The sequence below is a fragment of the Daucus carota genome, chromosome 4, assembly GCF_001625215.2.
Source record: "Daucus carota subsp. sativus chromosome 4, DH1 v3.0, whole genome shotgun sequence".
In the NCBI taxonomy this organism is placed as follows: Eukaryota; Viridiplantae; Streptophyta; class Magnoliopsida; order Apiales; family Apiaceae; genus Daucus; species Daucus carota.
In genome coordinates this window covers 48,042,736-48,057,982 of record NC_030384.2, presented here as the reverse complement: position 1 = coordinate 48,057,982, position 15,247 = coordinate 48,042,736, and the positions used below count along the sequence as shown (strand labels likewise).

Sequence of the window (15,247 nt, the reverse complement as noted above, 5' to 3'; positions counted from 1 at the left end):
TAGTCTAAATAAACATAATATTATAAAGTATAATAATTTTGAATTAAAACTTATAGTTATGTGTTGTTATATATCATTTATTAAATATATATGAAGATAATAAGCATGATCACATTAAATAAATCATATTTTATGAAGATATAAACTTAAATAAGATATTACGATTTTATAAAATGATGACTATTTACTTGCAAATATGATGGTGTTAAAATATAATATGTATATGAGTTTGAATCGAATATGAACCGTGGATCATATTCGGTTATTCGGGTAGGATCATATTATGAAAAATTATATGAGACCGAATCTGAGCGGGTATAGGTGTGCTCGTATTCGGGATCATATATTATACGGGCTTAATTTTTCCGCCAGATTTGGATCGTTTTCAAAACGGACATGAGACATGTATCATATTTTCGAGCCGGATATGAGCCGAGACACCGGATAGTCCATATCGATTTACAGCCCTATTCGTTATTAATAAACAAACGCCCTTCCAGAGAAGTAAATACTAAATTACCATAATTTTATTAATTATTACTTAATAGTATTATACTAATATAAAAAGGCTTTTCATATTGGCCAAACTTTTATAGGGGAATGATTGTCTCCCCAACAACATTACACCGCTAATAAAATTATTTATTTCAACTTTTAAAACTCAAATAATTTAATTTACAAACAACTCTATAATATTCGCATCATGTTTATTGATATAAAATTTTATTCCAACTTGTCATAATATTTACCAACACAAACTCTACCGAGAATGAAGCTACTTTCACTGCTACAGTAAAAAGACGGAAACACGGTAAAAGAGGCAAGACATCGTCAAAAAATAAATTTTGTTCTTTTCTTTTAAAATTAACTTTCTACTGATGTGCTCGGCAATATTTTTCTCTCAACAAGCAAATTGCCTTGAACCGTTCTCATTCAGCCATCTTTCCCCACCTGATGAACATACGGTCCTCTACCCATGTTTTACCACCTGATGAACCCCCCTGAAGGCTGAAGCTGCCACCAATTTCCCTGTAATTATTTCTATCCCTGATTAACCAGGCATTTGTATATGCCCCAGTAAAGTAGCATTTACTTTCTTTCCGGCATCTTCCTTGCCTGGTTGCACACTTGCACCTTGGATAAGAAGCTCCATTTTCTTTCCAGGCTTTGTGTGAAAAAACATATATAGAACTAAAGTACTCCTCTCGTCCATTATATAAGATAAGGTGTTTGACTTTTTATACGTATCTTTAGGGGGTTTGACTACATGTTTAAGATTAGTATTTTTAAAATTTTCTTTTTCTGAATAAAAATATTTATTATATTTTTATTCAGAAAAAGAAAATTACAAAAATATTAATATTTGCTATATGGTCAAAGCACCTAAAGTTACGTGTAAAAAGTTAAACGCCCTATATAGACCAGAGGGAGTAGTAAATATATATAGCCTGCGGGCTTCCGAGTAAAAATTACAAACATAAATAAAAGCAGGAGGCATAAATCCGAGGAGCAGAAAATGAAGATTACCAACTCCCAAGGTTCTGTGATTACAAACTGCGCCCATTTATCTCTGTAATCAAAGTACACTCCGTGGCTAGTGAAATTTAATACGTATGATATGATAACCTGCTCCTCTGTATTCTTCATTTTATCACCAAACATGCATAGCCATAGTCCAGCACAGTACTCAAGCATACTGGCTACATGAACGATTTGATCTTTTTGCATGTAAAATTAAGCAAAAAAATCATCATTAAACAAAAGAACTGTAACTTAACCATCTTACAATTACTATTTTACATAGGGGCATAAGATAACACCAGGACTTTGGCAAAATAATGTATTAACTCCAGTCTCCAGCTTATTTTCCCATCAAAACAGTTTGCTAAAACTGCATTGAGCTAACGATATTTGCTCAGAGTGAAAATTCAGGGAAATTAAAGACTGCAAGAACAACCAGGGATCATTATATACAGAATAACTGGCTCTAAACTTCATTGAATGCAATGCGGTGTCTATCTTTGTAATCAACATGCAACCCCTAAAAGCTAGTTACAACTTACAAGTAAAGCAAAACTGCACTTCGACTTACTGTCTCACACACACACACACACAATTGTCCAGCCTTTATCATAGAATTAAGGTCATACTTAGCCATTTATACTAAATATGAGCTAACAATGTCATAAATTTAAGAACATGAAACAAAAGAGACACATTGCTCACTAAAACTGATACAGGAACACAAATTTTATAATTGTTCAATATATTTTTTTTTACATTTTATGATGACTATACCAAGGAAAGGGTAACTACATTCTAACAATAAAAAGGGAAATCAAACACAAAAACAAGCTTATAAGCATGTAACTACACAACAATAAACCTGCTTCTTGTAGCCTTTTCATCTCATCACCAACAAAGCACATCCATAATCCATCATCCAACATTCCGACTGAACCACCATTTTCATCTTCTCACTCATAAAATCAAGCCAGCACCCTCATAAATCAATCATACTTCTCCCTCCAAGTATAAACAAGAAAGAAACACCACGACAGCCCCAACACAATGTCGCCAACAACCAACCTCAACCATGTCCCGCCAAGATCCTCCAGCTTCCTATCAAAGTAAATCCTCCAAACCGCCATCGCCACATGAAGCAACACACACCCTCTAGCAAAAAACCCCTGAAACTCCTTATCCTTAACAAATGCCACCATCATCAATAAAAACCCAATCGCAAACAAAAGCAACCCCGAAAAAGAATCAGAAGTCTGGATCAACAACTGATCATGAGGCGTCGAGCCCGTAAGCTTACTAGCAGTTTCTTTACCATGACTAAACACAACTAGCTCATTAGTATAAAACATCATTATAGCTCCACAAGTTAAAGCTACCACAGAGTGAAGAACACATATAACAAAGAATGTATATGACTCCATTAATCAAACACAATAAACCCAATACAATTTTCTTGATTTAAGTGAAATTGCAAGCAAAATTAAAACAATATGTAAATCAAGGAAGCTCAAAAGGCATATATGTAAGCTGAAAGATGATAAATTTAACGAAACCCAGCAAGGATCTTGCACAATATACAGGAATTGAAACTGTAATTATTTGGGTGAGTAAGAGCAAAGGGTGTGTTAAACCCTAATTTTCAATTGCAAAGCATGCATCCTTTGTGATTTGGGGGTAGCTGTGGCCTGTGAAGAGAAATAAAACCCCGGCTATAACGATAAACAATAATATTCATGAGAACGAAATTATATATAAATTATAATTATTAATTATCGATTAAAGTTATTTATGTGGACTCAAATTTGCTCTCCTTTCCGTGTTGAAAGAACAAATAGCTCCAATTAAGTGATTATTGGTCGATTAATTAATGTACCAGCTATTAAATTACTCATGAAGTGATAAAATTAGCAAATATTAACATAAGTTAACAATTTATTATTTTAAAAAATTAAACTAAAAAAATTTGTAAAAAAAATACTCCCTAGTCCCTAGTCCTTACATCCCCGTCCATTTTGGTTTTTTAGGAATCAAGTAAAACAATTTTTGACTCCATATTATAAATTATCTATTTAATATTTTTAAGAGTAAATGACAAAATGGTGGCTGGAGTTTTCCAAATTTTACAAAATGTTGGCTGAAGTTCGAAAACTACAGATTGGTGGCTGGAGTTCACTTCCGCCTTTTAATAAGATGGCTGCCGTTAGGGGTGAGCATAAAAATCCGAAATCCGGATTATCCGATTTTCCGATCCGGTATCCGATTAAAAAAATCCGGAAATTCGGATATCCGATCCGAATAAACTGGACCGGATATCCGATCCGGTTTTTTTCTATGAATTCGGATATGGATCCGGATCACATATATATAAGAAATCGGATATCCGAATCCGATCCGGTTTCATTATTTTTAATAAAAAATATTTTTTTAAGTAATACATAAATATTTTTTAACTTTGTAAAATGAATTTTAGAGTCTGTTAGACCCTAGATAGAATAAATTTCAGATTTTTTATGCATTCATCTTGAGTCTGTGATCTTGTTAATAAACAACCAATGTAAAATAACATATCAATTCACCGCGGACTAGTCCAATGAGTACCGACTACAAATAAAGTGTTGATTCTCATGCTTATATGGAGGTTCTTGTTTTATTTTTATTGTCAAGTAAGTATAGTTCTATACACACTTTAAATTATTATGTCCGGCCAGTCATCATTTACATGTACTGCTCATGTTTTGCTAGCCTAATTAATTTATTATTATTATTATTTTATCCAGGTTGTGGGAAATATTAGTTTGTACCAGAATAGTCATTGCATTCTAATGTCATTACATTATATTAATTTCACTTATCAGATATTGAGATGAATGCATTTGTTATTTTACTGAAAAATGTATCACATAGCAGGTTGTAAAAAAGGATTTTGTATTATTATTTGCAAGAAAAATAATAAGCAATGAGTATGAATCGGATCCGGATAATCCGTTTTCTGATCCGATTTTAAAGAATATCCGAAAAACCGGATATCCGGTGAAACCGGAACCGGAATAGAATTTTAGTGATCCGAAAAACCGGATATCCGGTTTATAATTTATAACCGGACCGGATATCCGGTTATGCTCACCCCTAGCTGCCGTCAAGATCCGTTAAATTCATCTATTAAGTCTAAAAAAATTAATAAAAAAAAAAGCACAAAAATACATTTCACCATCTCCACTTCAGCTTGAGCAGGATTGCTTGGTTGGACAACGTGTAAAGAATCTATAACCTCTTTTGGTTTCTCAGTTGCCGAATATATAATAAAACTCTTCATTTCTTGCACCCTGGATTCAAGAAGGAAGATTTATTTGACTCTGTCTGTGCGACAAAAGTGAAGAGACCTTAACTATTTTTCTTCTATATGTGCGTGATTTTTAAGAAAATAGGTTGTTTTAGTCCAGAGAATGTGTTTGCACATGCTTGTGGTGTTGATTACCCCTATTCTCGGGGTCGCAGATTATTAGCAGAAGGAGATATATATTCTCTCAATATTCCCGATTGGGTAGAGTAGTAAAGTCATCCTCCAAAGTCCATGACCCATCTGTCTAATCAAAAACCAATCCACCCATCTTCTCCATCGGTTTGTAAGTTGTAACCCATTTGAATCTGATATCAGAAATAAGAAATATACTTATGATTGATTGAGTCATTGAGTGTATATAGCTTGGGTGATGGATGAAGTGAATTAGGGTGAGTTGGAGAGAAAAGAGGGAGAGAGAGTGAGGGTATGTGTAAAAACCCGTTTTTACCTTATTTTTTTAATTTTTTTTGAACTTAACGGCTTAGATTTAACGGACTTTGACGGCAGCCACCTTATTAAAAGGTGGAAGTAAAATCCAGCCACCAATCTGTAGTTTTTAAACTCGAGCCAATATTTTGTAAAATTTGAAAAACTACAGCCACCACTTTGTCATTTACTCTATTTTTAAAATCTCAAAATTACATGTTAAAATAGACTAAATATACTTTCTAATAATTTATTTTTTATTATTTTTTTAATTGTGATATATATAAATTTCAGTCAAAGTATAATCAAATTGATAGGGCAAAGTCATAATGGACATGTAAAAGGGGCGGGGACGGTAACAATTAATATATATAATCTTCATTTTTATATATTATTCACAATAAATAATTTTGTGTGAATATTTATCAAATTTAAGTGTCTTTAATATATTTAAATAACTTAGCACATATATTACCATGCGACGTTCTAATTATTGATATATATTTTTAAGTAAATTGATTGTATAATAAATATTATTTTAAAATAGATCTTTTATAAATCTGAATTACAATTAGATTTTTATATGACAATAATAATTTTAGTAATATGACTAGAATAATGTGTCAAATACTTCAATAGTCACAAATTAGGAATTATATTGATTTTTTCACTCATATTTTACAAAAAAAATCAATAAAATTTTCTTATTTTTATATTTATTTAAAAGATAAAGTTTTAAAAATAAATAACAGGTCTATATTTCAAGCACTTTAAATAAGTACGTAAAATTAAATGAAAATTAATATAAAATCAAAAGAATATATAAAAGTATAATGTGATTAAAAAAAGTAAGTGGGGCGGTTTGCGTGATCTTAAAATAACTACTTTTTACCCTAAATAAAAAAAGTGAAATACAAGATTGAAAAAATATGTGAGGAAGGTGTGAAATCATAAAATAAAAGTTAGCATTATAATTTTTTTTGACTTTTTACATAAATAAAAATAAATAATTTTTAATTTATATACGCAGAAGTCGGGTTTTTAAAGTCCGCCGAACACTGTGCCGGTGAATAGATCAACACAAAATTACAAAATTAAATTTGTCTCCGGAATTGAGCTAAGCCTGGGATGGAATCAATATACTCTGAGCCAAGATAAGTTGAAACTGTACTCGGTGCATGTGGAAACTGTGAAGGCTTAAAGCCAACAGCCTAACAAGGCCGATGTGGGCCAGGGTAGATGGGCCGCCATTAAGCGGAGGCCTTGTACAAGTAGAGCTCACTCACTTGTTTCATTCTAATTAACAAATATTAATTGCCAGACAAATTCGGTTAGTTGGTTTTGGCTGGTTTATTGCAATATTATTTGTGTGGATAACTGTCCTCCCATTCAATACAGAACATGGACACCTCCTGGCTGGACCCTAGCACAGAATATATATTTGCTATATTTTAATATATATATATATATATAATAACATATATTTTAGGTTTTTTAATTCTATACTTAAAATTATTAATAATTATATGATATAAAAAAATCATTAATTGTCTATATGCTGCCATCAAGTGATGCGAGTTTAAATAACTAGTCATATTGAGTCATTTGACAATTGACTCTTTTAATAAAAAAAATCCTGAATATGACTGATTCAATATACGATTTCGTCATGTATCCTATTTAGATGAATACTAGTTGAGAACATAACACCGCAACATTTTTTATTTTTTTTAACAAAGGTGTTAATCTAATAATAAAAAGCCATACGGCATTTATACCAATGATCGAGTCGAACAAATTGTAATTTGCAATCGTCTGTTCTCACGAAAACACAGTTAAACGATATTTTGAAGAAAATGTATATACAAATACAAGTACCCGCTTCATGCATCCTCGTTGAATTACTAGTACCCTCTTCATCATGCCCTGATAGAGCTATCGTTTGAGTTATCGATCACAACTACGATTTCATAACTTTCACCACCAAATCAATACCCGCTTACAACTAGGAAGCGAAAAACAAAACTCTCACTAGGGAGAGAAAACAACCTTAAATCTGACGGAACCACAAAAGCAAGAGAAATCGGATTGAAAATCCACCCGCTTGAAACAGAGAAGAAAGACAGAGAAATCTCCGATGGTTTTAGATCTAAGAATTCTCCTGCGAATAGATCCGGAGTAGAACCACAAAAACAAGAGAAATCGGACTGAAACCCACCCGCTTCCGATGGTTTTAGATCTAAACTTCGCGAGAAGAAGTATTATTCAAAAATTAAGAAAAAAACAAACCAATTAACTGATTCGAGGCTTTTCACCTGTGAAAAGCCCAGGCGACTACGACAAGAGAAATGTTAGAGAGAAAATGGGTTAAGAGAGAGACTTGATTCATGAATTTTGTATAAAAATATAAAAGTCAATTTTCAAACTTTTTTTTTTGCCAGGGAAGTCAATTTTTTAACTTCTGATTACACAAAATTTTTAAAAAATAATATAACAATCACTTTGCGGGGAGATTCCTACTCTATAAAAACATGTTCAAATAAAAGTGGATATATATGAAAGATGACAGGCATGCATATTTTTATGCTAAACAAGCCACGAAACAACACAAGAAATTAAGACCGTTAAAATGAATATAATAACATCGCCTCCATGCAAACAAGTTAAAATACAAATTATCCTAAATTAACAGACGGACAAAATATTAGATGGCTAATATTATACTCATATAACCCTAATATATCGACAAATTAATAGATCACACTCTAACCACACATACTTAAGATGATTAAGACGCCCCACTTTCTATTAATTGTGATTAAGAATGTCTCAGTTTCCAAATTGGTGGACTCCACACTCTGTATGCATACACATAAAAATAAAGAAACACTTGCAAAAAAGCTGTCCCCCAGTGGTCAGAGACTCAGAGTACATAAATACTGCACAAGAAAACGGATAGACAATTTTTTGACAACCCCTTTTTCAATATAATAAATAAACAAATATTAGTATTGATTAATTGAGAATAATACACTACCAAGATTCACTCTTTCTGTGTCTCCTCCTGGACACAAATCCGTGACCTAGATCCATGCATTCTTCCTTGTCTCTGCTCAAGTTTTAATCTTTTGTTTGACCCTTCCCTTTTCAGGTACTTTTAAAAAAACCCATCTTGTATTTTTGCCAAAAGGGTTCAATCTTGCATTTTCTTGATTTTTTATCAGAGTTCTTGTGTAATTTTGTATAATTGTGTTGTTTGAGTAGTTGAAAGTTTGTATAGGGTTATATAGTTGATGGGTCAGTTTTCTTTTTTAGTAAAATCAATTTGTGATTTTAAGTCTGTTTAAGTTGGATAATGATGTGATGAACAGGGAAGAGGGTGAATTTGTGAAATAGGGGTTTGGAGTGATTGTTTTTGTGGAGTTCTAGGCTATTGGTTGGGGGTGTAAAATGGGTGTCAATTGTTGTAAGCCTTCTGCAATTGAAGATAGTAGGGAGAGTCCAAGAGAGAGGTTGTCTAGTAAGGCTTCGTCGGACATTCGGGTTGGGAGGGTTACTTCATCTAGGCAAGAGGAGGGGTGTAGAGGGAAAGATCGGTTAGATGGGTATGATGGGAGGGCAATGCTGATTGATAAGCAAGTTAATGGTTCAATTAGGTTGAATGGAGAGCATTTTGAGAGGAAAAGAGAAAAGAGTGAGTATGCTATTGCTATGAACCATCCTGGATCAGGTAGGATTCTGAGAGCTACAGAAGGGGAACAGGTTGCTGCTGGATGGCCCCCATGGTTGGCTGGAGTGGCCGGTGAAGCTATAAGAGGATGGATACCAAGAAAGGCAGATTCTTTTGAGAAATTGGATAAAGTACGCTCTTCTTTACTTATTGTGCTATATTGGCTTATTGAATTGGCTAGTTTGGATTTTTCAATTGGCTAAATATCTGAAGATGGTTTTCTTATTGTGTTTAATTCTGTTTCTGAGCTCATTTGAATAATTACTACTACAATGTTTATATAAGGGTAAATGAAATTTTATTGTGCTTGTTTCCTCTGTAAATGTTTCTTTTGTTGATATATGACCTTGTCCTGTCTCGACCATTTTTTCCAATTATAAATGCAAATATATCGAAACCTTGGGAAAAGCAACTATGTGCTCCTTGATAATAAGAAAGTAAGAAAAGTAGTTCTCGATAGATAGGACGCCGAAACTAGTTTTATCAGCATTTCACGAGCCATTACACATTTTAGTAATTTTAAAATTTATATAGCTCGAAAACTGGCGTCAAAACCCGAATCATGGAAGATATCATACATGCCTCGGTAGCGCACCTGTAGATAGATTTCCACATTTCCACTTCCACCTCTTCAGAAAATAAACGTAATAAATTACCTCTTAGTTATTCTATATCTTAAAACAAAACAGTAATGACTACACCTTTTTTATTCTGCATTTGTCCCCCCTATCATCTCCCATTTAAGTAGTTAGGAACTTTACACTTGTCGCTCGGCAATACTATTCACATGCATAGTTACAGTTGGACACAATTTACAAGTAATCTTTGGATGTCCTTAGGGTAAAGCCCATAGCGGTGTCGTAATGATCATTACTAAAGATCATTTTTGCGAACACTCTATGCTGCTTGACATTTTGAAATTGTCAATATGAACTGTTGACTTGACTGGTGCTCATGTCATTGCAGATTGGCCAAGGTACATACAGTAATGTATATCGAGCTCGTGATCTAGATAAGGGAAAGATAGTTGCATTAAAGAAAGTACGATTTGATAACCTGGAACCTGAGAGTGTTCGTTTTATGGCCAGAGAGATTCATATTCTACGTAGACTTGATCATCCAAATATAATAAAATTGGAAGGTCTTGTCACGTCAAGGATGTCATGCAGTTTGTATCTTGTTTTCGAGTATATGGAGCATGATCTTTCGGGGCTTGCTTCTCACCCTAGCCTGAAGTTTACAGAATCACAGGTACTTGCACAGTTTTTGTATTGACTAGATTCAGAAACTACTGTATATTGTATCCTGTATGTACTGAGCTATTAGTGTCAAGTAACTAGAAAATATTAATCACTTGGTAATCTCGTTCTATGCTGTAATTTTCCGTCAAGTTGGTTTAAAAATTTCATAGAACTCGTGTCGCAAAGTGATAACATAACCATCTTAATGATGTACCTCCCTTATTTTCAAAACTGAAGCTAAATGTTTGACATTGTTTCAACAATGTATTTTCATTGGTCATTTATTACTATTTTATCTTTGCTCATCCCTGAAACATATTTTAAAACATACTTAATGCTAAAGAGTAATTCATAGAGAAGTACATCACCGTAGAATTGTTGATGTGATTTGTTGTGTCACTGAGAACTTCTGCGTGGTTCTTCAGTATGACAATCAATAGAAGTCAGAGGGAGTCAATTTTAGAAAGATGGCATCGTCACAATGGGTTAATAACGTTCACACTTTCACTAGTATCATATTTGAATTTATGTTTAAATTATATAGTATTCTATGCAGGTCAAGTGTTACATGCAGCAACTTTTACGTGGACTAGATCATTGTCACAATTGTGGTATTTTGCACCGTGACATAAAAGGTTCAAACCTTTTAATAGACAATAATGGCATTTTAAAAATAGCAGACTTCGGTTTGGCAAGCTTTTATGATCCTCGCCAAAGTCAGCCTTTGACAAGCCGGGTTGTTACTCTTTGGTATCGCCCCCCTGAGCTTTTGCTAGGCGCCACTTATTATGGTACTGCTGTGGATTTATGGAGTGCTGGTTGCATACTCGCTGAATTATATGCAGGCAAACCAATTATGCCTGGAAGAACTGAGGTATTATGTTATATATGTGTTGCCTTGGAAGAGCATTTATCCATGTTTAGCGGAAAACTGAAATCCTTACAAATCAATCATCATGGCTAATTTCTGAGGTTCTCCGAACAATCTGAGGTCACCAAAACACAACCATTACATTTGGCTTTACATACGATTTTTTTTAATAAGGCGGTGCATAGTATTTCATGGTACTGCTAGAAAGACAGGCTTGTCTTTTCTTGCATAAAGAAGATTCATGGTTTGTTGACAGTAGCATAGAGAAGTCTTGCTCAAATTCCATTTTGGATTATAGTACCTTTTTCTTCTATCCATTACCTAATATGCATAGTTTGGAGACAACATGTCATTCCTGCTGTCTCTCTTTTTTTAGCTGTAGGAAGCACGTCTGAATTCTTACGGCTAAGTTTAGTTTAGGAGTAGTATGCTTGAATGTCACTTTTGAATTGTCTGATTTCTTGTGTTACATTTGTATCTCCAATTTTTTGGTGATCAGTATTCTTTTAACTTGAAAGAGTGGTATATATAGCTAATTAATTAAAGTTAAAACTGTTCGGCTGTAGAATAGATTAGGCAATTCTAGTGATCTAATTGCTTTGCATTCTGTCCTTTCCATCTATGCCGTCTTATTGCCATCCTCCAGATATATATACCAGTACGGCAGTACATGTGATAGATGTAAGTAGTGTTCTGTTTGGGTATTGAAATTTATTCTCTGATGTAAAGTATTGAACAAATTAATTTTTAGGTGGAACAACTGCATAAAATTTTTAAGCTTTGTGGCTCACCCTCTGAAGATTATTGGAGAAAATCGAAGCTTCCCCATGCAACCATATTTAAGCCTCAACAGCCATATAGAAGATGTGTGGCAGAGACATTTAAGGATTTTCCTGCACCAGCATTGGCGCTTATGGAAACCCTGCTTTCCATAGATCCTGCTGATCGTCAATCTGCAGCTAATGCTTTGAGGAGTGAGGTACAAAATTGGACTGAATTCCTCTGTATCTCAGTGATTCATCTTGAAAGTAGTAGTTTGCAATTTTCTAGTCTCTTTATCAGGACTAAGAATTATTTACAATATCTATATATATTATTAAGTTCCGTTAGTAATCTGTAGAGTATCCATTTTTTTATATTTGACGCAGTCTGTGCTGTGAGCTGTCATTTTAAAGGGTCTTTGTTCTTCACCTATAATTTCGAGTTGGTGGTGTCCGGCACAATATCATTTAAATTTATATTGAATGAATCCTATAATCAAGGCTCTATATTACACGAGTCAAGTTGGCATAGCAATGGCTTTAATCAGAACCTCTTCTATTCATAAAGTTTCTAATGTTAAATTTTGCTTATTTCTTGCAGTTCTTTTCTTCCAAACCACTTCCATGTGAGCCTTCAAGCTTGCCAAAGTATCCCCCTAGCAAAGAATTAGATGCAAAGCTACGGGATGAAGAAGCTAGAAGGTGCATAATGTGAAATAACATTTTAATGTGTACATACATATTTGATAGCAAAATATTATTGTTGGCATGATGTGGAGATCTCTTATCCACAGGCAAACACATGTTCCATATATTACACCCCCATATTTGATTTAGGTCTATAAGTCCATTTCCGACTGAATTTGGCTCTGGTTTTGTTAAGATCGTCCATTTATACTGCTAAGAATACAAGCTGTCATAGTGTAAGCCTGTAAGGTCATCACCAGAAAGCTGTGCATTCTGTCAAAATCACTTGCCCCTTCCATGAATTTCTTATGATGATTCCTTTTTACTATATATTGAACCTGGCCAAATGAGTGCTTTATCCCGTAACGTCGCTTATTTATTTATTTATTTAAACTTGTAGGCAAGCAGCAGGTGGAAATAAGGTTCCTAGATATGATGCTGAAAGGAAAGTAAAAAGAGAGTCTCGGGCCGTTCCAGCACCTGATGCTAATGCTGAGCTAGTCCTCTCAATGCAGGTATATTTTTGTGTGTGTAATTCATGATCTACCCTCTGCATGTGGCCTCTTGTTTCTCTCCATTGGTGTAGAATCATGTATTCTCTATTTCACATGTATTTATGATGTGGGTGTTTTACATGCAGAAAAGAAGAGGTCAATCCAATTCCAGGAGTGAGAAATTCCCTCAGGAAGAAGTGGCCTCTGGCTTTCCCATTGAGCCTCCTAGACCATCCCAAGCTGTTGAAGAAGAAGCCAATGACCCCCAGGGTAATCTTCACAAAAGAGCTTCTCATTCCGGACCATTGGTTCACCGAGCTTCATGGACAAAGGTCGGGAAAAACATGGATGATCCACCTAAGATTTCGACTGGTGCTGAGTTATCCTCGGTTAATAGTCTAGTTGCGGCTAGGAGAAGTTTAATATCTGAAGATCGCAGAGATAAGCCTGGTTATTTACAACAAGAAACTCCGAAAGTAATTGGAAGGTTTCCAGGATCTTTCAAGGAGTCTTCTGATTCAGGGAGAAAGCAGGATCATATGCCAAGTGTTACAGGCCAACCACATGAGGATGGAAGAAATAACAACAAAGATCCAATCCTTGTAAGTTCCCTTCATCAATCAATTGATCCAACTTTCCATGAATACTTATTGCTCTTTTTACACATTTAAATATTTTCTATTGTAATTCTCCTCATCTTCTCCAGCTTGGTTACGGGTCAAAAGGCAACAACATTCACTACTCTGGACCGCTGCTAGCTCCAGCAGGCAAAGTTGATCAGATACTGAAAGACCGTGATCGCCATGTCCAAGAAGCAGTTAGACGTTCACGTATAGACAAGGCGAAGTTGAAAAGAATTCAGGCCGAAAAGAACCAGTTATCAACCAATTCATTTTTCATATCTGGTCGTTGAACTACAGCGGTCCAAATGTTAAGAACAAATTACCTTTAAAGAAAATCCATCTTTAATTGTTTAGTATTTAAGTTGTAGGTTTTTTTCTTAAATAATGACAGGCAATTCTCTGGATGATATATAGGTTGTACTAGGAAGTTGTTACTTCTTTTTTTTCCTCATGTATTCCACACATGCAGTCTCTACTATATATGTATATTGTCCATTAGAGTAGAGTATTAGAGTTTATGATATTTTTAAAAATTGGCATCATCCTTGGCGGAGATTACAATAAGTTTCTTGGCCTTTGTATCTTTCTACAAATGGGGTTTAATTATTCTATTGCGGATATGGTATCTGTGATGGATATGATATTTGTGGTTTGACCAACTCCCCAACATGATGCACCATGTCTTTGACTTGGAGTAAACTGTAAACATATGTACTCAGTCCATTTTATTTTTAACAAGATTTAAATTAGTTATCTTCTGAGATATTTCTGACAAGATTTGAACTCTTTAATATTCAAAGATGGAGAAGAAATCAGTTAGGATTATCCCCATGCTAGAGTACACAGTGGAGAGCATATTTGCAAAGATGGAGAAGAAATCAGTTAGGATTATCCCCATGCTAGAGTACACAGTGGAGAGCATATTTGCGAGAGTACATACCAGAAGTATCAAAATTTGCCGGAGAGTACAGAGAGGAGGGCATATTTTCCGAAAAAGGATGCACTCATAGATAAATATTTTCCGTAAAAAAAATGCACTCACTCGTAGGTAAGTTAGGATTTCAAAACCGAAGAAGTGTAAAAATTTAGTGAGCCGGATTATAAATGGTGTGTAACATGACAAGCTCTTTCACTTTTTTTTTTAAAATTAATTTTTGACGGATATAATTGATTAAATTTAAAAACAACTTATAAATATTAAAAATATAAAATTATATTAAAATAAATTGTATATAATTTTACTAGTATAAATATTTAAAAATTTAATACTTGTTAATTTAGTCTGACCTGTCAAATTTTGGATAAACATTTAGAATTGGTGGGAGTAATATTTTTACAAGTACTTGTTTATAATTTGTTTTCTGAATTGTTTGGGAGCCTTATTAGAGATGAAACAAGAGTTTAGTAAAACACATGATTCTAAAATATCATATAAAATCATTTTTGTATTATTTCTATTATTTTTCTATGCCAAATCAATTCCCTAGCATATTAAGATTTACTTCATCATCAATCTTCCTTTTTTGACATGGACAAAATCAGGTGATTAG

The 15,247-nt window shown here is 33.9% G+C and overlaps 2 protein-coding genes across 3 annotated transcripts; one reads left to right on the top strand and one right to left on the bottom strand.

Annotated features, from left to right (window-relative positions):
* Positions 1–2,232: 2,232 nt before the first annotated feature.
* Positions 2,233–3,241, bottom strand: LOC108216393 (uncharacterized). Its single transcript, XM_017389145.2, has one exon. The coding sequence runs from the start codon at positions 2,943–2,945 to the stop codon at positions 2,511–2,513; it is 435 nt and encodes a 144-aa protein (XP_017244634.1). The 5' UTR covers positions 2,946–3,241; the 3' UTR covers positions 2,233–2,510.
* A 5,010-nt stretch (positions 3,242–8,251) lies between these two features.
* LOC108218359 (probable serine/threonine-protein kinase At1g54610) lies at positions 8,252–14,202 on the top strand. Of its 2 annotated transcripts, XM_017391275.2 has the most exons (9): positions 8,264–8,441; positions 8,662–9,151; positions 9,987–10,271; positions 10,818–11,135; positions 11,884–12,111; positions 12,495–12,595; positions 12,981–13,095; positions 13,221–13,676; positions 13,781–14,202. In XM_017391275.2, the coding sequence occupies exons 2-9, from the start codon at positions 8,741–8,743 to the stop codon at positions 13,985–13,987; spliced, it is 2,121 nt and encodes a 706-aa protein (XP_017246764.1). In that variant the 5' UTR covers positions 8,264–8,441; positions 8,662–8,740; the 3' UTR covers positions 13,988–14,202. The 2 variants fall into 2 exon arrangements, with proteins under 2 accessions (XP_017246763.1, XP_017246764.1); XM_017391274.2 differs by having other exon boundaries at positions 8,252–9,151.
* Positions 14,203–15,247: the final 1,045 nt, after the last annotated feature.

What these genes read in the sequence shown, in the direction of transcription:
- LOC108216393 (XM_017389145.2), bottom strand. Translation starts at nt 2,945, where the DNA reads ATGGAGTCATATACATTCTTTGTTATATGTGTTCTTCACTCTGTGGTA.
- LOC108218359 (XM_017391274.2), top strand. Translation starts at nt 8,741, where the DNA reads ATGGGTGTCAATTGTTGTAAGCCTTCTGCAATTGAAGATAGTAGGGAG. An exon ending in TTATGCCTGGAAGAACTGAG is followed by an intron (nt 11,136 to 11,883) that starts GTATTATGTTAT and finishes ATTAATTTTTAG; the next exon opens with GTGGAACAACTGCATAAAAT. An exon ending in CGGGATGAAGAAGCTAGAAG is followed by an intron (nt 12,596 to 12,980) that starts GTGCATAATGTG and finishes TTAAACTTGTAG; the next exon opens with GCAAGCAGCAGGTGGAAATA.